This window comes from Balaenoptera borealis (genome assembly GCF_965194805.1).
Source record: "Balaenoptera borealis genome assembly, chromosome: 1".
NCBI classification, from domain to species: domain Eukaryota; kingdom Metazoa; phylum Chordata; class Mammalia; order Artiodactyla; family Balaenopteridae; genus Balaenoptera; species Balaenoptera borealis.
In genome coordinates, this window is record NC_138860.1 from 162,197,614 (window position 1) to 162,221,889 (window position 24,276).

The 24,276-nt window shown below is 53.1% G+C and overlaps 1 protein-coding gene and 1 pseudogene across 3 annotated transcripts in view; both read right to left on the reverse strand.

Moving 5' to 3' along the window:
- Positions 1-617: 617 nt before the first annotated feature.
- The window catches only part of LOC309627165 (bone morphogenetic protein 8B-like), a 44,334-nt gene continuing 20,675 nt past the window's right edge, over positions 618-24,276 (reverse strand). The window contains exons 2-7 of one of the 2 annotated variants that reach the window (XM_082388881.1): positions 18,819-19,008; positions 18,231-18,379; positions 4,421-4,615; positions 3,554-3,633; positions 2,886-2,996; positions 618-1,007 (exon numbers count right to left, since the gene is read on the reverse strand). In XM_082388881.1, the coding sequence (XP_082245007.1) occupies positions 858-1,007; positions 2,886-2,996; positions 3,554-3,633; positions 4,421-4,615; positions 18,231-18,379; positions 18,819-19,008 (875 nt within the window). In that variant the 3' untranslated portion in view covers positions 618-857. Of the gene's footprint in view, positions 1,008-2,828; positions 2,997-3,553; positions 3,634-4,420; positions 4,616-18,230; positions 18,380-18,818; positions 19,009-24,276 lie in introns of both variants that reach the window. The other variant, XM_082388882.1, reaches the window with a different exon arrangement.
- Positions 13,241-16,124, reverse strand: LOC309627064 (succinyl-CoA:3-ketoacid coenzyme A transferase 2, mitochondrial pseudogene; annotated as a pseudogene). The gene has a single exon. The product of its transcript is annotated as a succinyl-CoA:3-ketoacid coenzyme A transferase 2, mitochondrial pseudogene (transcript).

The following is a 24,276-nucleotide window of genomic DNA, read 5'->3' on the forward strand; positions in this document are numbered from 1 at the left end:
GGAAACTATGTCACCCGTGCTGGGCATTGTCATCCTGGGCCACCCGCCGTATCCACCGTACTTGGCTCAGCAAAAAGATAACTTTTCCACAGAGCTGAACTCCTGATGGTTCAACATGGTGACCAGATGGGGTCAATAACGCCCCCAAGATTTTTTGTTTCCCTAAAGTGTCGGCGCACTGCATGTCTTCCGCAGACAGCAGAGGCAGGTCAAGGGAGGAAGACAGGGAAGATGAATGCCATCGGTCTTAGCCCTAAATCATGCTGTTCATTTAGCTCTTTCTGGAGGTGACCCACATGCCTCCTTATGGCCAGCGGTTTGGTAATTCAGATCCACAAATATAGCACACCAAGGGCAACTCCACACTCTAACAGAAGTGCCCAGAAATGCCCACTTTTGCACCTGGGAAGGGCAGGCAACTGGAGATGGACCAGGACCTGTCTACACATCCCCAGACCCCGTTGTGGATGGTGAAGGGCCTGGGGTGGCCATCCTGGGCTCCAGGTGCCTCTGAGCTCGTCCCACGTCCGCCCACAGCTGGGCCAGCAGTGGACAAGGGCAGGTCCTCAGACAGGGCTCTGCCAACCGCAAAGAACGGTCAGCCCGTGCCTCTGGAGAGGGGGCTGGGGTAGGACCCTGCTGCGGACGCAGACCACCAGGCCAGAGTTCCACCACCGCCTCGGGCGCCGGGCGGGGGCGGGGCAGAGGGGCCTGGGGAGGACCAGCCCCTGGCAGGATGTGGGCAGCGGAGGGGCGCCCTGGCTGCCGCCCTGCCTGAGCTGTGAGGGCGTTGGGGGTGCCCCCTGCGGAGGGTTGAGCTGACCCGGGAGGGGCGGCGCAGCAGGCGGGGCGGGGCCTCAGTGGCAGCCGCAGGCGCGGACCACCATGTTGCGGTGCTTGCGCAGGATGACGTTGTTGCTGCTGTCGTAGTAGAGCACGGAGGTGGCGCTCAGCTTGGTGGGCGCGCAGCACGCCTTGGGGACCGCGTCAGGCTTCATCAGGTGCACCTGGCGGGGAGGGGGCGGCAGGCAGACGCGTGAGAGCCGCGGGGACCCCGTCCCAGCCCCCAGCTCCTGCCGCCCGGGCTCCAGCCGCTCGCCCCTCCTCGGCTCCATCTCGCCCCGCAGCCCGGCAGGTGCTGGCGCGAACTCTGCCCCGACCCCGCCCCCCTTGGCCACCCCGCCTCTGCCCTCAGGCCCAGCCTGGGCACCTGTGGCTCCTGTCACAGCCCCTCCCCTCAGACAGGACGACCCTGACCCTGCTGGTCCCCGGCACGTGTGCCAGGTCCTGCCTGCGCCCCTGCAGCGCCGCCCCTGGCGTCCCCTCTGCTCCCTTCCCCTCCCTGCGCTTCTGCAACGTCCCTGATAGTGTCTTGTCCGCATGAGCTGTTTCTGGTCCGTCTCCCCTTCCAGACTGGGAGCCGGTGAAGGTCCGTGTTACACCTGCTAGCGGCCAGACTTCTAAGCTCACCCTTGGGGTGTCCGACACTTGTTTCTCAAAGCACCTCCAACCCCTCGTAACAATTTCTAGGCAGGGATTGTTCTGGGCAGATGACCACTGAGGGCACTGGGACCGAGTCACCTGCCCAGTTCCATGGCTGAGGCCGAGGCCGCGGCACGACTGGGACCTGGCACGGGGATCCTGCTACCCTCCTCCAAACAGCTCTGCCCCTAAAGACAGCCCGACTGAGTGAGCTCTTGCAGCCTCTACAAAAATATTTATCTGGAGACTCGGCAGGATGAGCTGCTGTTCACCGTGGACTCTTCATCGGGGCCCCACGTGGAAGGGCCCGGAAGGCAGCTCCCCAGCCTGTCAGGGGCTGGAGGGAAAAGGGAACCTGCTTCCATCCACCAGGACCTCCCAGGCCTCACGGAGGCCGCTGAGCAGGATCTGGGCGAAGCCGTCTCATGGGGACCCCTGTCCAGCAGCCTGGCCCCCGGTCCCCAGAGCCCAGCCTTACCCCAGAAGCCCCAGCTCTGAGCAGCCTGCTGCCAGGACAGGCTCCATCACCCCTGACCTTCTTCAAGGAAGGCAGCTCCCCAGGGGTCCAGCAAATCCCATGTGACCATTGGGAAAGGAGGCATTATCCTGGGGTCCATGCTGCCTTCTTAACTCATTTGCTCTAGGGTATCACCTTGAGCAACCTGTAACTAGAGTGTCCAGGTCAATGTTCTAGAAAGAAGCCTCAGCACAAAAAAACATTTAAAACACTTAGCAATAAGCAGCAGCAACAGTGTTCCTATTAGAAACTTTTTCAGCATTTAAAGTTTCCCCAGACATCGGGGCATCAAAAGCCTGTAGAGACACAAAGAGCCGAGAGGGACCCAGAAAAAAGAGCCAACGGGAAAGGAACGGGAGGGGAAACCAGAAGGGCACGGGGTACCTGGTGACTCCTGCACAGGAAGAGGGGGCAGAACCCACACGTGTGTCACCCCCCACCTCGACCCTGAGGGCGTGTGTGACACACAGGAGGCCGAACGCGCCAGTGAACATGGTGCACGTGTGTGTTCCGAGGGCACAAGTAGCCATGTGGGATGCCCGCCTATCATGCACGGGCTGTGCCTCTGACCACCAGCCGGCAGGCCTTTATAAGTCTGGTACCCACCGCATGGACGTGAAAGTCCCCCACGTGCACGTGTGTACGTGTGCACACCGATCAGCAAGAGTCTAGTGCACGTGTGTTCAGGTGCACGGGTTGGGGGTGCCCCACACGGGGACCAGTTGCTGCACAGCTGTGGGATTTCACTGCACATGCACACAGAAAGGTTTCCATGTAGAGAAAGCTCCCTGACACAGCAGTGCTGCCATCACCTGCTGGCTGCACGCGCCCCTCTCCTCCGCAAACCCCTCCCCTGGGCGTCCAGGCAGAGGGACGCGGTACTGACCAGGGACTGCAGGATGGCGTGGTTGGTGGCGTTCATGCAGGAGTCCAGTGGGAAGGAGCACTCCCCTTCACAGTAATAGGCTGAGTAGCCTTGGGGGGCGATGACCCAGTCCTGGGGGCAGGTAATGGGAGAAGGTGAGTCCCACCCATGTGCCCCTCCCGAGCCCCCCAGTCCAGCACCTGTCACAGCACAACTCAGGGCTGCCCCTTACCCTCCCTCAGCCTCAGGGCCCATCACCCCACCCTCGGGCCCCTCCCAGGGCAGTTTCCCCCAGAGGCCTGACATCCACCCGAAGACCCTCAGCAGACAGGGCTGGGCACGATCTCCGTCCCCTTCATGCGCCATCAGCGCTCAGCTTCGTCCTCCCCAGCCCACTGCCAGTCACAGCAGAGGCCAGAGGCACTGCCCACCCTGGCCTCAGTTTTCCTGCTGCTGCTCTGACATTTTATGGCTAAGGATTCAGACAGTCTCCATTTTCATGGTTTTCACAAAAAAGCACTTTTCACTACAAAAGCAACACATTCTCCCTTTAGAGAACTTGGAAAAACACAGAGGAAAATAAACCAAGAAAATCCAAATCCCCCATGATTCTACCTCCTCTTGGACATACACTTGCCATCTTCAAGGTGGGGACTGTCATTTAGGAAAGAAGGAGAGTCAGGAATTACCAGCCAGCCAAGGTCCTGGAAACTGACATAGAGCTCATGCCGACGGCACACCTGTCGGCCGTGGGAGCCGTGGACGTCGTCTGCGGGGGACAGAAGGGACAAGGTCTTTTCTGGGGGTCATGCTCTGTTCACCTACGACGGGGAGCTCCCGGGGCGGGGGACGCCCTAATGGGCTTATTTGTTGAATAAATGAATGATGGGAAACTAACCCATTTGGTCTCATAAAGCCCATCTCTGCAGCTCTGCTGGCGCCGTGACCCAGGTCAAGAACCTTCGATGGCTCCAGATGATTCCCCGTGGTCACAGTCACCCCACACTCAGCCCAGCCTCCCCTGACTTTCAGCCTGTGACTCCCGGTGGTCCAATAAGCAGCCCGGGGACCCTCTGCCGTCCAGCAGCCCCTCCTCCTTTCCTCCGGAGACACCCCTGACCTCATCCGCCTCTCCAGCCACGCCCATTCCACAGGATAAGTGGCTCCCACTGAGGCCAAGCAAAGCCTGGCTCCCCGTGAAGGAAAGGAGGGCGCCAGGGGGCTCTGGTCCCGAGGGGCTTGGTCTGGTGGGGACACCTTCACACGAACGCTTGGATCCTGCAGGGCGCCCGGGGCAGCACCGAGGGCCACCAGGGGCACCTGATTTTGACCGGGGGGATGAGGGGGCCGTGGTGAGCCAGGGCGGGCAGGAAGGGACTTCAGGGCGGCAGGGGCAGCGAGGGCAGATGCTCAGAGCCCTGATGACCGTGCAGTGGCTGGTCCCCAGGGTGCAGGGGCAAAGTGGTGTCAGGAAAGGTGGCTGGGTGACTGACCATCAGCCTGACCCCACTGAGGCCACGAGGGTTCTGTCCCCACCACCTGGTCCCCAACCTCACCGAAGATCCCCAGCAGTTTGTTTGGGGGCGGCAGCTCGTTGGTTCTTTTCGGCAGCCTCCTTTTCACGGGCCTCACCGCCCGAGGGGCTCGGACGGGGCCGGGGCTCGCCCTGAAAAAGGTGACCACGAAAGGCTGTTTGGAGCGCGGTGCCTGTTGCCCCAGCAGACCGGCCAGGCCAGGATCCACGCTGCGCCCTGAGACAGAGAGAGCAGAGAGGGCGGTCACTCGAGGGTGGGGCCCTGCACGGGGACAGAGTAGGGACCTCTCTGTGGGCGGGCCAGGAGCACGGAGCCTGAGGCTGCAGGGGACCCACTGGGCCTTGGTTTCCTCCTCTGAAGACCCGAGTCCCAAGTCCAGCCCCAGCCCCCAGCGGGCAGGTCTGCAGGAGAGGGGGAGGGTCCTCGTGAGCACAGACTTGGGATTAGTGACGGTCCAGGGCACTGCCAGTGGTGACAGCGCTTTACAGCTTTCAGTCAGTTCACGTGATGATCTCAACCAGTCTTCATGGTGACGCCAGACCCATCATTTCCCTGAGAAACATCAGAGCCCCTCAGTGACAGCTCAGAGCTCCACTACCGGACACTCTCAGAACCAGGGTTCCCACCCATCTCGGGGCTCCACGGCCCGAGTTCTACCTTCCACCCCATCCTTTCTGGGGATCAGTGTAGGATTTACAACACCCGGCTGGCGGGAGCGGCTGCCAGGACTCAGTGCTTGCTCTGCTGAGTACCGCCCAAGAGCAGGCCACTCACTGTCCCGATGCCCCCAAAAGAGACCCCAGACTCCGCAGACAGAGACATTTACCCCAAGTCCACGTTCAAACACCTGCATCTAATTCCAGAGCCCTTCTTATCCATTTAAGTTCTGAACCAGCGGGTTTGTGGTTTGAAAAGGAAGAAAGAGAGAAAAGGCTGTGGGCAGAGACATGACGGGGGCCTCAGCCTAGGAGTAGTGATGCTTGTAAAACTGGGATTTTACCCGCAGCTGCTTAAAGCCTGAGGACGCCGGAGAAACACACTGGTTATCCCTGGAAGTCACCTCCACCGATAAAACTATCCTCCTGTACCTCTTTGTAGTTCCAATGACCTCTTGTTTTTTAATTGTCAAAGTGATATATAACAACTGTAAAGAAACTTAGAAAAAATATCACCCATAAAACCCCTCCCCTGCTACAACGCATCATTTTCATTTTTCTGGGATATTTTCATATGTTAATTTAAATTGTGAGCGTAAGAAAGAAGTCTGTATTTTTCCCAATTTTTCCACATAAACATTTTCTCGCTTGTTAAGTCTCAACTATGAACATTTCAAATGTATAAAATTCCTTTGAGTGGATACATCTGAATACTTAGATATTAGTTCATCTTTAGACATCTATTTCCTGGCTTTCATCATAAAGATGAGAATGTGACAGAACCTCTTTATTTCCTTTCCCTGTGCAATTTTCTCAGACTAAACAACAGGGGATGACTACAAGCTCACTGTTAATGTTTCTTATAACACTGGGCGGAACATCCCACTTCCATGTACATTTCACCCCAATGTTGCAAGAGTGATGCACAGGCATATACACACATGCACATATATGTATGTGTACACACACGTGTGCATTTATATAGCTAGTGTACACATGTGCACATACATAAACATATGTGTTCTATTAGTGGGTCTCATGATCCTCCACTGCACATTACAGGTCAAGGACATCGCCGGCCCTTACACAGCTGTGCTTTAGCCCTGAGTCCATGCGCCAGAGTTGACTAAACAACTAATCGACCAGAGACTAACCTTTGACCTATGACATCACCTGCCACAAACATGCACTGGGCCCATCAGAGGTGCCACTCAGGGATGACCCTGCTGAGACAGGAGCTGACACTGGAAGGGGCCCAGGGAGAAGCCGTTCGGGGAGTTTGGGTCATGGCAGGTTAGGGTCACGAGGAAGAACAGCAGGCCCGTGAGGACGCAGAGCCACAAGACACACAGCAGCCCCGCCACAGAGGGAAAGGCGCGTGAGCGCACCAGGAGGAGGCCGTGGAGCGACGGGGGCAGGGGGGCGGCTGTCGTCCACGCGGCACTGGAGCGGAGCCCCACACCTGGTGGGCACGTGGGGCGGCCTTGGCCCGGCAGCCCTCCGGGCCTGTGTGTGCAGCCGCCGTGTCCTGTGAGTCCCTGGAGAGCCCGGTCCACGGAGAGGCCAGGGGGACCCTCGGTGCTCCCGAGGCCGTGTTCACTGTAGGCTTTTCTTTGTGCAACTGTCTGGTCAAGGATCGTGTTGGGGTCTCCTGGGCGCAGAGAGATTGGGTCACAGGGCAGGCCCCGGCTGTCCAGGTGCTGGCCCCCAGGCTGCCTGGCTCTGGCAGGACCCTTTCCAGAAAGCAGAAGCAGGAACTTCAGGAACCTCTGAGGCCCAGGGTCCCTGCCTCTAGACCTGACCTGTGAGGGTGCTGGCAGGCATGCTGTCCCCTCTGTGAGAGACGTGGGATGTGTGGCCACACCTCGAGGTGGGGGCCACACTGTGGCCTCCCCCCGCACGCAGGTCCAGGTGAAGATGCTGCTCCTCTGGGCCAGGAAGGCCCCCGACACCTCCAGCCTCCCCCCATTTCTGAGACCACCCCATCAGGGCCCGGATGTCTTGGCAGCTCCCCTGACCTATCCCATCCCTGGGGATTCATGCCCCCTCCCCCTGGGCCAGGCCAAGATTGCTCCCATCTCTCCCCAAGGCCTCTTTCTGCTCTGGTGCCACCTGCCCCTTCCCTGCAGCCCCTGCCCCACCTCAGCCTGCGGTCATGGATGTGACCCTAGTGCCACGTTGAAGGACAATCAGGACGCCTGGCTGAAACCCTTGGAGGGGATCCAGCTGTGACCAGGTGTGCTTTTGTCCCACAGGGTATTTCCTCACCGCATGAGAAGTAGGAACTCAGTGCTTTTCCTTCTTTCTACTGTTTAACAGTCCTGTAACTCGTCTGCTTCTAGAACCTCTGCCTGTCCCAGGCTGCTGCTGTAGGACGTCTCCCACCATGCAGGGCAGATCAGGTCCTCTTCCCCGGAAGCCCCAGAAGGTGCTGCACAGTCCACTCAATGACGTCCATCCACTGCCCGCCTGGTCACGGTCCCCTGACACTCTGTGGCTGTCCCCTCAGGTACACTGTCTCTCCACTCCAGGATCCGGGCCTCCCGTCAGGGTGAGGCTTCAGGGAGACCTCTCTGAAAGGCCTTCCTTGACCAGCTGGAGCTTCTTGTTCTTACCTATGAGCTCCCATCCATTTTGTGCAGCCCTAGAGCCGCATTGAGAAAACGTGGGCTCCACGGCAGGCCTGGGTTCGAACCTTACACACGCACACACGCACGCACACACGCACGCAAATGGAAACTCATTTTTTTCTGTTTAGTTTGTGAGACTGTGGATTCAGGATGAAGTACTTCACTGCCCCTCATGAGTTTCAAGGGAGTATGAACAAGAGGCTGGTTTAGGCTCCGTAACAGAGAAGAAGGGTCTAAGTGTCTGATCTGGACGACACAGGAACGCTATGATTTGAGATGAGAAAACCCATCTAAGTCCATTGGTCAGGTTTGTAGAACTCCTCCCATCCTAAGTCGCAGCCTTTGGCCACACACAGGCGAGCTGTTTATTCACAGAGGAGACTTCCCAGCGAAATGTCTGCACCAACGGTCTCTCCCCCTTCAGTTGCCCCTATTACCAGTTTACTGGCTGCCTAAACCGTCTTGCTTCCCTTCTAGAGACATCTATTTAGCTATGAGGAGGAGATATGTGGGGGGCAGGGGAGGTGAGGCTACAAGGAGACAAAACTTAGCGACAAAATGAAAGGCCCCAGAAGGAAAGTCAGAAGGGCCAAAGGAAAAACATCTTTCATTCAGACAGCATTTCTCCCAGTTACAAATTCACATTGTGTATGTTTTTATGGTTCTAATAAAACAGTGCCTTACATAGACTCTGGGTGGAGTTGTTCTGTAATAGGGGTGGGGCAGGTGCAACCTAAGCAGTCCTGCTCAGCCATTGGTCAGTGCCACAGTGAGCCCTTCCCCCAAGCAAGCAACTGTCAACAAGTGACCACTAGTGGTCCTGCTAAGCCATTGGTTGGCACTGCAGTAGTCCCCTCCCTCTTCTCCTCTTCTGTATAAAAGGAGCCCAAATTTGGACTGGGACAAGATGGTGTTTTTGAGACACTAGTCTGCCATCTTCTCAGTCTGCTAGCTTTCCAATTAAAGTTGTTCTTCCTTGTCCCAACAACTTGTCTCCTGATTTATTGGCCTGTTGTCTGCTGAGCAGAGTGAGCTTGGGCTCGGCAACAAATTTTGGTGAGCTGGCCAGGAGCCTTGGTGCTTGTGGCTGGCTGGCCTCAGTTGGGGAATTTTCAGGTAAGGCCCTAGCAGCCACTGGGACCATTTGTCCTAAGGATCTTTCCTTCAAAATTCCCTGAAGTGGCACTGGCTGCCCCAGCGCTGGGCAGCTGAAGTGGGGAATCAACATTTGGGAGCCAATGGGCCTCACATAGTAGGGTAAGTAGCTCCAGTATATACAACTGGGAACATTTTCCCCTCTGTTTGGGCTTTTTTCCTTTAAGGGAAAAGCCAATTTGTTCATTTGATTGGGGTACCCTGCTGGAGAGGGGAATTGTTGTTGGACTCTACCTGCTTTGTGAACCAGTTTGTTGGCTTTTGTTTTGCATTCATTCTTGATGGAATCTCTTTGTGCTTTTGGTGTTAGAATTTGCTTGTGCTTTTTGTGTTTTGTTGTTCTTGAACTTTTTAAAAATTTTATTTATCTAATTTATTTATCTTTTTGGCTGTGTTGGGTCTTCGTTGCTGCATGCGGGCTTTCTCTAGTTGCAGTGAACAGGCTGCTCATTGTGGTGGCTTCTCTTGTTGTGGAGCATGGGCTCTAGGTGCGTGGGCTTCAGTAGTTGTGGCATGTGGGCTCTAGAGCACAGGCTCAGTAGTTGTGGTCCACGGGCTTAGTTGCTCCACGGCATGTGGGATCTTCCCGGACTAGGGCTCAAACCCGTGTCCCCTGCCTTGGCAGGCGGATTCTTAACCACTGTGCCACCAGGGAAGCCCATTTAACTTATAAATATGGGGAATACTCCATCTGTCCCTAAGGAAAGCCCTTTGGGGCGTATCTTAAACAAATGGGCAAAATATAGCTGTGGGTCTATGACTAAAGAAGAGATGATATTTTACTGTAATAGTGTGTGGCCCAATATATGTTAGGATCAGGCGAGCAATGGCCATTGATCGCTCACTTAATTATTAGACGATCTTGCAGTTAGAATTGTTTTGTGAAAGAGCAGGTAAAAATGATGAGATTCTGTATGTAGAAGCATTTATGCTATTGTATCAGGAGGAAAAGAAGTCAGACTGCTGCCGCCTTATGGTACAGCAGTTGAAAGAGAAAACCAAGGGAAAACCTGTTCTACAAGAGGAAGGGGAGAAAGTGAGAGTGGGGACATGTTATTTTGAAACTTACACCCCCCTCTGGCCAGCCCGGCTCCCCCACTGGCCGAGCAGACTGCACCAGCAGTTGTTCTGGCCACCCCCCGCCCACATGCCACCAACATATTCACCGCCTGCTGTTTCCTTTACTTATGAGGATCAATTAGAAGTTCCTATGCTAACCTCCGGGGCACAGGGGCCAGGTTTGGTGTCACCATCTAAGACCTGACAGGGCACCCAGTTTGGACTAGGAGCCACTTCTGGAGCAGGGCAGTTTCCCTTGCACCAATATCCTATAGGAGGCCTTAATGCAGATGGCCAACCAGCTGGGTTTCTATGGATGCACAAGCCATTCTCAACATCAGATTTGTTTAATTGGAAAAACTATAACCCTACTTACTGAGAGGACCCCCTCCGCGTGACTGAAATTTTCACTTCTATCTTTGCCACTTACCATTCCTCTTGGGCATTCACACTCTTATGAATATGATACTTACTGGGGATGAAAGAAGGATGGTCATTGACAAGGCTAGAGAGGAAGCACACCAGCTTCATCCAGCAGATCCAGATGGAACTCCAGAAGCAAATCTGATAGTTCCTACTGCTGAGCCTGACTGGGAGCCTAATAATGGAGGTATGCTGCTCCTAAAGCATTATAGGAAGTGTATCTTAGTGGGTCTTCCAAAGGGAGCACCTAGGCAAAAGAGCTTAAACAAAATTCAGGAGGTACACCAAAAACCCACTGAGGATCCATCAGAGTCTCTAGAATTTATCAATCTTATAGGTGCTACACTGATGTAGATCCTGAGACCCCCGAAAATATGAGAATGCTAAATATGACCTGTATTGGGCAAAGTACCCAGATATAAGAAGAAAATTACAAAAGTTACATGGTGCAGTTGGAATGAACCCTTCTCAATTGGTAGATGTTGCTTTTAAAGTGTTCAACAACAGGGAACGACAGAAGTGAGAGGATGCAAGACGGAATGCCACTTTTCTGGCAGCAGCATTGGATTCCTGGAAGACAAGTAACTGGAAGAGAGGTAAGCCACCATTGAGGAGGGAACAATGTGCTTACTGTAAGGAGGAAGGGCATTGGAAAAAAGATTGCCCTAGACTAAAGAATAAGAAAGAAAACAATAAGAGAAAGACTGGAGCCTCTCATATGGTAGAAAGAGAGGAACACTCTGATGATGAATGAATAAGCCTGGGGGCTCCCTTGAACTTGAGGCGTCCAATTCCAGTTTCCCCACAGGAGCCCCAGGTAACTTTGATAGTGTGGGACAAGTTGATTGACTTTCTGATAAATACGAGTGCAACAATCTCTGTGGTAAACACCAAGGTGGCACAGAAAACATCTCAATCCATCCACTTCACGGCAGTTTCTGGAGAAGTACAAAATTGTTCTTTCTTACAACCTCTATGCCAATGAGGAGACCTCACCCTGAAACACAGTTTCTTATGTATGCTGGTGTGTCCAATCCCTCTTTTGGGCTGAGGTCTCCCTTGTAAATTAAATGCTCAAGTAACTTTTTGCCAAGACAGCTTGACATCAGGGTCCCACCAGCGCACACGGTAAGCCTACAGATGGCATTCATGGATGCCCCAGAAAAGGAGACAGAGCTCTTCCCCTGCACCCACCAGAGGTTTATGAAAAGGTAAGGCTGGAAGTGTGGGCTGACGGCACACCAGGGAAGGCCAAAAATACATGGCCAATACAAATTCCATTTAAAAGGAACACTGGGACATCTAATCTAAAACAATACCCTCTGAGGCAAGAGGCCCAAAAGGGAATTCAGCCAGTTCTCCAAAAGTTTGAAAACAGGACTGGTTAAACCTTGTAGGTCTCATTTAACACCCCTATCCTCCCAGTCAAAAAGCCAAACTCAACAGAGTATCACTTTGTCCAAGACTTGAGGGCTATTAATGAAATAGTCCAAGATTTGAACCCTGTGGTATCTAATCCATACACTCTGCTTACAACTATTCTTGGAGAATACAGCTGGTTCTCAGTTTTGGACTTGAAAGATGCTTTTTTTCTGCATTCTTATTGCAGAAGAATCACAGCAGCTGTTTGCTTTTGAATGGCAGGATCCAGAAACACAGGTAGTCCAACAGTATTGTTGGACAGTCCTGCCTCAAGGATTTAAGAATTCCCCTACCTTGTCTGGGGAAATGTTGGCTAGGGATCTTAGAAACTTAATATTGGATGAAGGACTCTTACTCCAATATGTGGATGATTTGCTTATAGCAATCCTTGCATATGATGTATCTACAAAATACCATAAGAACCCTGAATTATTTGGCCAATTGTGTATATAAGGTCTCCCAGAAAAAAGCCCAAGTATGTAAGAAACAAGTCACATATCTGCGTTTTGTCATTTCTCAAGGACAGCGGGGTCTTTTGCCTGATAGAAAATGGGCAATTGCAGGCTTGGGAACACCCAAGACTCACAGACAAATGAGGGGGTCTCTGGGAATGGCAGGATTTTGTCGGATTTGGATCCCGAACTATGGATAGGCTCATAGTAAAGCTCCTCTATGAGGCTTTAAAGGGACATGATTTTAAGCCCCTTACTTGGACTACAGAGTGCAAAAATATATAATGGGGCCTAACCTACAAAAGACCAACCAGCAAGTCACTCAAAATTGCATGATTTGTGCTAAAAATAACCCAAAGACTGCTGTCAGGCCTCCCCAGATGGGAACTCAACACAGAGGAACCTGCCCCATTGAGGACTGGCAAATAGACTTGACTCAAATGCCTCAAGCCACAGAAAATTTCAGACACCTGCTAGTATTTGTGGACACTTTTTCAGGATGGGTGGAGGCATATCCCACCAGGACAGAAAAAGCCTCTGAAGTGGTTAAAGTCCACCTTAAGGAAATTATCCCCCGATTTGGACTGCCTAACTCCCTTCAAAGTGATAATGGGCCTGCTTTTGTCTCTACCATAACCTAACAAGTATCTAAAGCACTGCGAATTAATTGGAAGCTACATTCATCTGGAGACCACAATCAACAGGAAAAACTGAGAAAATGAATTATATATTAAAAAGGAGCATTGCTGGGCTTTCCTGGTGGCGCAGTGGTTGAGAGTCTGCCTGCTAATGCAGGGGACACGGGTTCGAGCCCTGGTCTGGGAACATCCCACATGCCGCGGAGCGGCTAGGCCTGTGAGCCACAATTACTGAGCCTGTGCGTCTGGAGCCTGTGCTCCACAACAAGAGAGGCTGCGACAGTGAGAGGCCCGCGCACCGCGATGAGGAGTGGCCCCCACTTGCCGCAACTGGAGAAAGCCCTCGCACAGAAACGAAGACCCAACACAGCCAAAAATAAATAAATAAATAAATAAATTAAAAAAAAAAAAAAAGGAGCATTGCTAAAATATGTCAAGAGACTAATTTACCTTGGGATAAGGCCTTGTCAGTTGCCCTGCCAAGGATCAGAGTGGATCCCAGAAGCAGCTCAAATTAAGCCCCACTGAGATATTGTATGGTAGGCCATTCCAGGTGTCTGCCGGGGAGGGAGAATCTATAAATGCTCTGAAAGATCTAGCAGTTGCCAATTATGTTAAAACTCCGGGCACTATACTAACCTCTGTGCATGAGTTTGCTTCCAGTAGGTCTGCCTATCCAGCTGAGGTAGCCTTACATCCTTTCCTGCCTGGAGTCCTCCTTAAAATCTAGAGAGAACAAGGGCCTGAGCACCATCTGACTACAAGGTGGACAGGACCACATGTGGTATTACTTACCACGCACTCATCTGTCGAGTTAGCTGGAGTAAAGCCATGGATTCATCACACTTGGGTTAAAGTAGCCCCACTGTCATCAGAAAATTACCCAACTCCTGAGAGACCTAGAGAGCAATGGGTTTGTGAACCCTTAGAAGACTTAAGGTTGCTCTTCAAAAAGGATAAGTATTGAGATTAAAATTTCATTGTAGAAGAGATTTCATCAGGTTCAAATAGTTGTAGATAAAGAAAGAGAACTGTATTGCTTACTAAAAATTTTAATGAATATTCCTGACCCAAAACTGATCAATTCCATTTCACAATTACCCCCTCATCACCCCTGTTCAGTGGGAAGTAGCCAGAAAGATCATTGCTCCTTCTTCCCACAAGATTGTATAAAAGCAGCCTGAATTGGGACTAGGACAAGATGGGTTTTCTGAGATGCTAGTCTGCCATCTTCTCTGTCTGCTAGCTTTCCAATTAAAGTCGTTCTTCCTTGTCTCAACAACTCATCTCCCGACTTACTGGCCTGTCAGGCAGTGAGCAGAGTGAACTTGGGCTCGGTAACAGTTCCTCCCACATCACTTTTCCCTACATTTCATGATTCACTCACGAGAGTAGGCACTTCAGTGAAACCTTTCCCATGGGATCATCTCAAGCTGCATAGAATTTAATGTAAATATCACAGACAGGGAGGAGGGTGATTGGAGCAGAGCTTTCTCAGAACTCACAGGACATATAAGGTCAATGCCTCTGTTTTCCTTTTGTTTTTAATTAAAGGCATGTCCCTCTTGAGAGAACAAAGCCTATCCAGTGGCAGCCAGTCTGGGACAGCAGGAGAAAGCCAGCCAGATGCTGGTGAAATGTAGAAATGTGATTGCGGCTTTCTCGGGATGCAATCCAGGAGGTTAAAGGGAGAAGCACATGCTCTGGGACCAAGGTTCACTTTCCGGCTAGGTTTCGACCTGCTGCATGGGTCTGAGATTTGGGGAGACGCCGAAGTTTCTCCCTGTGCTCTTTTCGATGTCCTCCGTCGTCAGGTCGCCCCAGAGCTCGATCAGGGTCAGTCCTCTCACGTCAAACACGGCCTTCTCGGTGATGATTTCACCTTCTCGGTCAAAGCGGTCCACACACCAATTCCCAGTCAACAGTCTGGTGCATTACTCCAAGATTTTGGGTTCATTGGCCTTGGTGCAGTGCTCCATGGTGACCACCACTCTGGTCTTGGTACTGGACACCAGATCCATCGCACCCCCCATTCCTTTCACCTTCTTGCCGGGTATCATCCAGTGAGCCAGGTCACTGTGTTTGGAAACCTGCATGGCTCCCAGCAAGGTTAGGTCAATGTGTCCGCCTCGAATCATGGCAAATGATTCATCGCTGGAGAAAAAACAGCCCCCAGGAAGAAGGGTGACTGTTTGCTTGCCCACATTGTTGAGATCTGCATCCACCTCCTCTTTCAGCAGAAACAGACCCAAGCCCAAGATTCCATTTTCACTGTGAAGATGAACGGTTATACTGGGGCTGATGTAGTTGGTGGCCAGAAGAGGGATTCCTATGCCCAAATTGGCATACAGGCCGTCCTCAAATTCAAGAGCTGCCCCCTTGATGATCCGTGTCCTTATACTATCTGCAGACTTGCATATTTCATCATCCTCTTTCCAGATCATTATGTGCTCATTTCTTTTCTCATATTTTTCTCCCTGTATTCCTCGATCTAAGTAAGTGTTAGGAACATGGATGTCCTCTGGGGCAAAGGACCCCAGGTCCACAATTTCTTCAGTCTCCACCACTGAGGTTCTCGCAGCTTTGCACATGGGCACGTTGAAGTTCCTGGCACTGGCCCTGAAGATGGCGTTTCCTGCCCGGTCGGCCTTCCACCCTTTCACCAAAGCAAAATCGGCCGTGATGGCGTGCTCCAGAAGGTAGTGCTGTCCGTGGAACTCCCTCACCTCCCTGGGCTGACTCAGGATGGCGATGTGGCCGTCCTCTAAGTACTTGCTGGGTGCGCCTCCCTCCTGGGCCAGGGTCCCGTAGGCCGTGGGGGTGTGGAAGGCGGGCACGCCGGCGCCCCCTGCGCAGATGCGCTCGGCCAGGGTGCCCTGGGGCGTGATCTCCAGCTCCAGCTCGCCCGCCAGGTACTGGTGCTCGCAGAGCGCGTTCTCCCCCAGGTACGAGCAGACGATGAGGGTGATCTGCTTGGTCCCCAGGAAAAGGTCGAGCCCGAAGTTCCCCTCCCCCACGTTGCTGCTGACCACGGTCAAGTCCTTCACGCGGATCTTGAGCAGCGCCCCTATCAGGTTCTCCGGGATCGCGCAGAGGCCGAAGCCCCGGACCATGATCCTCGCGCCGTCCGAGATGTCTCTCACGGCCTCCACGGGGTCCGCGTAGGACTTGGCACGCGCGCGGGCGCTGCTGGCGAAGCCGCACACACCGCCCGTCGCCAGCGCGGGCACCGAGCGGCCGGCGGGGACCCGGCGGCCGAGCGCAGACTCCAGGAGCCGCAGGGCTGCCATCGTCCGCTCCGCTCCGGCTGGGGCTCCGGCTCCGGGCCCAGCGGGGACAGGCGGCGGCCGTGCGCGCCTCGCCTGCGCGTCACAGGGCAGGGGGCCCCCGGCGGTGACGCGCCCACCCGGCTGGCTCCCCGCCGCCCCGCTCCGTCTCCGCGCTCCGAGGGCGCGAGGCGCCGAGCTTCCCGGGCCGCGAAGGCGGGAGGCGGGACCGGTCCGGACAGTCAGGCGGGACTGGAGGGACCCGGGGACTGGCGCACGGAGGCCCCGAGGCGACGTCCCTCCGGGGAAGCCTGGGAGCCGTCTCCTTCCTCTCCATCGTCACCCTTCCTCCCAGGCGCGCTACTCCCGTCCCCCCGTCCCCAGATCCACCTCCACGTCAGCGGTTCCCACACGCGTGTCCCCAGCACGTACTGTCCTGAAACCACATTTCCATGGATGTCTACCACGACCTCAACAACATCCCTGCCGAAGGACATCTCTTTACTTCCCACCTCAAACCTGCTCCTCGTCTATTTTTCCCCAACTCGGGCAAAAACCAAACCAAACCTATTAAAAAGACCCGCTGGCTCAGCCCCCATCACCCGCGTTCCCTGCACGCACCCTCCTCCATTTCCGCTGCTGGACAAGCGCTCCACCCCCCATCCCAGCTCCCACCTCGACCCGGCGAGGCTCCCGGGGGCCTCTCTGACTTCACTCTTGTCCCCCGCAGTCTACTCTCCCCACTGAAGTCAGGGGATCTTTATTTTGTACATAAGATAAACAAACTTTTTATTTTACCGCAGTTGAGATTTATAGAAAATACGCTAAGATAGTACAGAGAGTTCTCATATACCCAGACCCAGTTTCCCCTGGCAAGTGTAACATCTAAATGATTATGGTACGTTTGTCACAACTAATGAACCAATATTGGTATCTTATTATTTACTAAACGTCACGATCTACCCAGATTTCATTAGTTTTCTCCAGCGTCTTTTTTCCAGGATCCCACCCAGGGTCCCACATTGGCATATAGTCATCACAACTCCTTAGGCACCTCTGGGCTGTTACAGTTTCTCAGACCTCCCGTGTTTTTTGATGACCTTGACAGTTTTGAGAAGTACTTGTCAGGTATTCTGTAGAATGTCCTTCAGTTTCAGGTTGTCTGATGTTTTTCTCATGGTGAGACTGGGGTTCTGGGTTTTGGGGACGAAGACCATGGAGGTGAAGTGCTGTTCCCATCCCGTCAGATCAAGGGTGTCTGGGAGCTACATGACGTGCTCATGGGACCTGAGCACCAGCTGAGGGGTGCCGCTCAGGTTGCCCCTGCAAAGGTACTGCCCCAGCCCATGGCATACTTTGGGAAGCAAGTCTCTAAGCGTAGCCCACACTGAAGGAGGGGGAGTGTCTCAGAGGGTTGTTTGATAAAAAGCTGAATCAGATCCTGTCCTCCTCCACTGCTGTTAAATAAAATAACATTTATTTCATAGTTAATATTTTGCCCACTTCTCTCAACCTCCTCACAGTCGCTGCCTAGTCCCCTGTGCTCCAGCCATGGTGGCCCCTTGCTGCACCTCAGACACACCAACCCTGCGCCCACCAGGAGGCTCTCCCCCAAACACCTGCTAAAGGAATGAAGGTGTGAATCCTCATTCTACAGATGAGGAAACCGAGGCTTAGAAAGGTAAGTAACCTGCCAAGGTCACCGAGTTAGAAGGCTGCAGAGCCGAGATTCACACCCAGGCCTCTGCCTCAGAGCCTGAGGGTGTGAGCGCTTCCCCTCGCCCAGCCCAGGACGGAAACTCCTGGTGCAGGAGGCAGCTCCGTAGAGTAGAAAGAATCTCCCATTTCTTGGGGAGGGAAAACATGGACTCACTCTGAGCAACACAACTGTTTGTCCTGCAGAAGGAGAGGAGGGACTCTCGGCCGGTAGGGGGTCGCCTGCTGTCCCGCACTGCGGGAACCTCACTCTCTACCCACTGAGCCCCGCGGAGGGGTGGAGGTATCCCCCAGCGGCACAGGTGGGAAAGGCCAGGCCTCCAGGGCCACGTGAGGGGCTCCAGCTGCGCCTGCCGCCAGCAGCTTCCTCGGAGGAGCCCCCAGGGGAAGGTTCGCTGCTGACCTGAGTCTTACCATCATCTGTTTCCACATAGAGGCGGAGTCCCAGGTCCTTGTTACGGTTTAAGAGCCATCGGTCACTGGCTGCTGTCACGTCCAACACCAGCCAGCCCTCGTCCCCAGATCGGAGCGTCTGAAGATCCAAAAAGAACAAGTCAGACTCCCTGTGGACACGAAAGAACAATTAACCAAGGGCCGGCACAGCTGCCTTTGTTTCCAGTGCCCTCCTGGGGGACCATTAGTGGGGCATCTACCCCGCCCGGCTCTGACCTGAGTGCCTTACATGGCTTTTCTCACTGTGTCTACCGTACAAAGGTGTTACTGTGCCCGTGTACAGGTGCGGAAACTGAGGCTCAGGAGCTCAGTGACCTGTCCATGGTCCCACAGCTAGGACAGTAGGATGGGGACTTGAATCCAGGACTGATGCTGGGCCTCTCCCCACAGTGACACGAGGCCTCCGGCCAACCATCTTTCTTCTCTGAGGGTGGGCTGCCCAGGAAGGTCCCCTTCTGTCCTCTGGGAAATGTCCCCCCCCGGCACCCAGGGCTGGGCCGGACACTCCGACAGAGGCTTGAGCGGGCCTGTGGGGCGCAGGGCAGGCACCTGTTGGACTGCTCCAGGACCACCTCGAACATGCTGATGTGGAGGGTCCGGTTGAGTGGGTGGGTACTGGGCAGCTTGTAAATCCGGAACTCCGCGGCCGTGATGGCCTCCCCCGCCGGGATCTGGGTCAGGTCAAAGCGGAACTCCTTCCACTGGGGCTCCTGGTGGCCCAGGGTGCAGTCCCGCTCCACTGCAAGACAAAGTGGAACTGGCGGTCACTTGTGGTTCCAGCTCGGGTTCCGGGGTGGGCAGGGCCGGGTGGGATCTGGGGGCCTGGGCAGTCTGGGTGGGACCGCTCCCTCCTCGAGAACAGGCTTGTCCCAGCTCTGCCTCCTGGGTGCCGAGAGGGCTCCGGGAGCTGTGTCGTGAGGCGCCTGGCACGGCACCTGGCACACGGCGGTGCCACAAGGGCAGTGTCAATGTCTGGTCCGCAAGCCCCAAACCCAGCCTGCCCCGCTCAGCACCCTGCTGGCTCTGGGACCCACAGATGGGGCACAGGACAGGTCCCTCCTCTGGGGAGATGGACATCAGACCCAAGGCAGAAAAGGGCCACGGTGGCAGCAGGGACATAGCTGGGTGCACTTGAGCAGGACGGGGCTCCCGGAGTCAGCCAGTATGTGGATGGGAGTTGAGGGGAGAGTGGGCTTGTAGCTGAATTTGGAGCTGGGCCTTGAGGGGTGAGAGTGAATTTGCCACGATGTCAAGGGAGAAGGACAGTGCAGAGGCAGGGTCCAGCCTGAGCAAAGGCCTAAAGCCGAGGAACGACAGCACCAGCAGGGAATACGACAGCCATAAAACCCAGCAAAGGGTGAAAGGATGGCAGGACCCTTTTTGGAACAAGGGGAAGCAGGAAGGGGGGCCGGAGAGAGACATGGAAAGAACCAGGAAGAGGCGAGGTAGGATGACAGCTCCTGGAGATGCTGGGTCAAGTGCTGGGGAAGCTGCAGGGTCCCATGGCATGATCTGAGCAGGCTTCCCGGAGGAGGTGACACCTGAACTGGCCTTGAAGGATGGGACTGAGTCTTGGTAGGTGGATAAGGTGGGGGAGAAGACATTCTAGGCAGAGGTCCTGCACAGGTGTGGGGTGCTGGGGCCGCCCACCATCCAGCAATGTGCGGCTCAGGGCATAAGTCTGGCTGTGGCCTGACTGCGGAGAGCTGGAATTCTGGCCTCGGAGCGTGGGCTGTGCTCTGGCCAGTGGTGGGGTCCAGGGTTTTGGGCAGCAAGGGAGTGTGGTTTAAGGGTTGAGTGGAAGCTATGTGTGGAGGCGAGGGTAAAGCCAAGGCTGGAGGGGACCCGAGGCAGGCTGGTGGCAAAGCTGCTCTAACATTCTGGGCAAGAGACCGCAGGAGCAGAATAAACCCCATATTTCCCCAGCTGCCCGGAAATGCCCAGGACAGTATATTTAGAGCGTCTCACTTTTGCCTCCTGTCACTTTCAAACACTAAAAATCTGTGTTTCCGCAAAGCAGGGGCGGGAGCCTCCCAGAGCCTTCCCCCAAAACCAACACTGAGATTTTAATTACATGTCTGTGAGTCTTTTTAAAAATTCTCTGACTACTGGACTCAGAGACCACAAGTCACCAGGCTGGTGGTGGAGGCGGATGGGGGAGCACTTCCTGTCCTCGTGGTGGGGACCTGGTCCGGTGATGGATGGGCAAACAGCTGTGCTGGGCGGGGCCAGTGGACACATGTTTGGGCAGGAGATGGGCTTTTCATCACCAGACCGGGGAGGAGGGAAAATAGAACCTCCATCATCTGACAGGGTGCTGGACCTGCAGCAAATGCCCACCCACAAGCCACGCTGTTTCAGGGGCAGCGTGACATAGGACGGATCTGGGTCCTCCCACGGAGGCAGGATGTGGAAGGCAGGGTTCTGGACCTTTGCCCAGTGATGCTCGCCATGAATATCACCACAAGAGTCCCATCCTCCCTACACACTCACACACAGAGCTTTAGGGACAATTTCTGTGGATTCGGTAACAGCAGAGACCACCTCGGTTACGTGACTGTGTAAGCATCCCTGATCTGCAGGATGAAATAGGTCCAGGCTGTTAGCTGTCACAGGAGGTGGCCCTGATAGTGAGTAGGGATCGTTTAGTCATGCTCTGCCCCCAACCCCTCTCAAAGCATCCTTAAATGTATCTGCCCCCAAGGCACAGGGGGGTGCTGACAGGTGGGTCACTGAGAACCTCTGTCTGCAGGCCTGACACTGACTCATGTTGGATCCAGGACTGAGGGAACAACCACAAACCTGCCAGCTCCTGCGGGCACCAAGCTCTGTGGCCTCCATCCCTTGCTGACCTGGGGGCCCGCTTGTGCTGGGTCAAGAGAGCCCTCTTCTCCTGGACTGACCTCAGCTCCAAGCTTCTGTCCTGTGGGTTTGTGAAATCGATACCTGCCCCCACCAACCCCCCACCCCTGCCCAATAGTTCCAGCACAGGAAACTGCCTGCCCCAGTGTTCCAGGCAAGCATGAGAGGTGGGACATTTTTAGGAAAATGATTTCATCGGAAATTGATAAAACTTCTGGGATGCGTCATTAAACTGGACATTACTGTAACTGGCCAAAGGAGAGCACCCCCTTTCTTTGCTGGAACCACATGAATGTACAGCTTTCAGTAGTTGCTTCTGTGGATTAGGGGAAGATGTTTCTCAAAAGCTGGTGTTAAGAAACAGCATTTGTTGGGACCTGGATGTCCCCTATGGTAGTTCCTGGGCTGGCTTCCCCTGCTTTAGCCACTAAAACAGCATTAAGAAGTGTAGATGCTCTGACCTGCAGCTGGGGCTTCTGGTCCCAGCCCTGACCCTGTCAGCAATCAGGTACTTTCCCTGGGTGGCCTCAGTCTGCTCATCTGGGAAGTGGGGATCCTAGGATCCTTTCCACATAAGGCTGTGAAAGGGCTTTAAAAAGGACAGGGAGGGAGGAACCAAGATAGTGGAGTAGAAGGACATGCTCTCACTCCCTTTTGCGAGAACACCAGAATCACAACTAGTTGCTGGACAATCATCAACAGGAAGACACTGGAACTCACCAAAAAAGATACCCCACATCCAAAGACAAAGGAGAAGCCACAGTGAGACGGTAGGAGGGGCGTAATCAGAGTAAAATCAAATCCCATAACTGTTGGGTGGGTGACTCACAGACTGGCGAACACTTATACCACAGAAGTCCACCCACTAGAGTGAAGGTTCTGAGCCCCACATCAGGCTTCCCAACCTGGGGCTCCGGCAAGGGGAGGAGGAATTCCTAGAGAATCAGACTTTGAAGCCTAGTGGGATTTGATTGCAGGACGTCAACAGGACTGGGGGAAACAGAGACTTCACTCTTGGAGGGCACACACATAGTAGTGTGCACATCGGGACCCATGGGAAGGAGCAGTGACCCCCAGGGGAGACTGAACCAGACCTACCTGCTAGTGTTGGAGGGTCTCCTGCAGAGGCAGGGGGTGGCTGTGGCTCACCGTGGGGACAAGGACACTGGCAGCAGAAGTTCTGGGAAGTACTCCTTGGCGTGAGCCCTCCCAGACTCTGTCATTAGCCCCACCAAAGAGCCCAGGTAGGCTCCAGTGTTGGGTTACCTCAGGCAAAACAACCAACAGGGAGGGAACCCAGCCCCACCCATCAACAGTCAAGTGGATTAAAGTTTTACTGAGCTCTGACCACCACAGCAACAGTCACCTCTACCCACCACCAGAGCCTCCCATCAAGCCTCTTAGATAGCCTCAACCACCAGAGGGCAGACAGCAGAAGCAAGAGAAACTATAATCCTGCAGCCTGTGGAACAAAAACCACATTCACAGAAAGATAGACAAGATGAAAAGGCAGAGGGCTATATACCAGATGAAGGAACAAGATAAAACCCCAGAAAAACAACTAAATGAAGTGGAGATAGGCAACCTTCCAGAAAAAGAATTCAGAATAATGATAGTGACGATGATCCAGGACCTCAGAATAAGAATGGAGGCAAAGATCGAGAAGATGCAAGAAATGTTGAACAAAGACCTAGAAGAATTAAAGAACAAACAAACAGAGATGAACAATACAATAACTGAAATGAAAACTACACTAGAAGGAATCAATAGCAGAATAACTGAGGCAGAAGAACGGATAAGTGACCTGGAAGACAGAATGGTGGAATTCACTGCTGCGGAACAGACTAAAGAAAAAAGAATGAAAAAAAATGAAGACAGCCTAAGAGACCTCTGGGACAACATTAAACGCAACAACATTTGCATTATAGGGGTCCCAGAAGGAGAAGAGAGAGAGAAAGAACCAGAGAAAATATTTGAAGAGGTTATAGTCGAAAACTTCCCTAACATGGGAAAGGAAATAGCCACCCAAGTCCAGGAAGCACAGAGAGTCCCATACAGGATAAACCCAAGGAGAAACACACCGAGACACATAGTAATCAAGTTGGCAAAAATTAAAGACAAAGAAAAATTATTGAAAGCAGCAAGGGAAAAATGTCAAATAACATACAAGGGAACTCCCATAAGGTTAACAGCTGATTTCTCAGCAGAAACTCTACAAGCCAGAAGGGAGTGGCATGATATACTTAAAGTGATGAAAGGGAAGAACCTACAACCAAGATTACTCTACCTGGCAAGGATCTCACTTAGATTTGATGGAGAAATCAAAAGCTTTACGGACAAGCAAAAGCTAAGAGAATTCAGCACCACCAAACCAGCTCTACAACAAATGCTAAAGGAACTTCTCTACGTGGGAAACACAAGAGAAGAAAAGGACCTACAAAAACAAACCCAAAACAATTAAGAAAATGGTCATAGGAATATACATATCGATAATTACCTTAAACGTGAATGGATTAAATGCTCCAACCAAAAGACACAGGCTTGCTGAATGGATGCAAAAACAAGGTCCATATATATGCTGTCTACAAGAGACCCACTTCAGACCTAGGGACACATACAGACTGAAAGTGAGGGGATGGAAAAAGATATTCCATGCAAATGGAAATCAAAAGAAAGCTGGAGTAGCTATACTCATATCAGATAAAATAGACTTTAAAATAAAGAATGTTACAAGAGACAAGGAAGGAAGGACACTACATAATGATCAAGGGATCAATCCAAGAAGAAGATATAACAATTATAAATATATATGCACCCAACATAGGAGCACCTCAATACATAAGGCAATTGCTAACAGCTATAAAAGAGGAAATCGACAGTAACACAGTAATAGTGGGGGACTTTAATACCTCGCTTACACCAATGGACAGATCATCCAAAATGAAAATAAATAAGGAAACAGAAGCTTTAAATGACACAATAGACCAGATAGATTTAATTGATATTTATAGGACATTCCATCCAAAAACAGCAGATTACACTTTCTTCTCAAGTGTGCACGGAACATTCTCCAGAATAGATCACATCTTGGGTCACAAATCAAGCCTCAGTAAATTTAAGAAAATTGAAATCATAGCAAGCATCT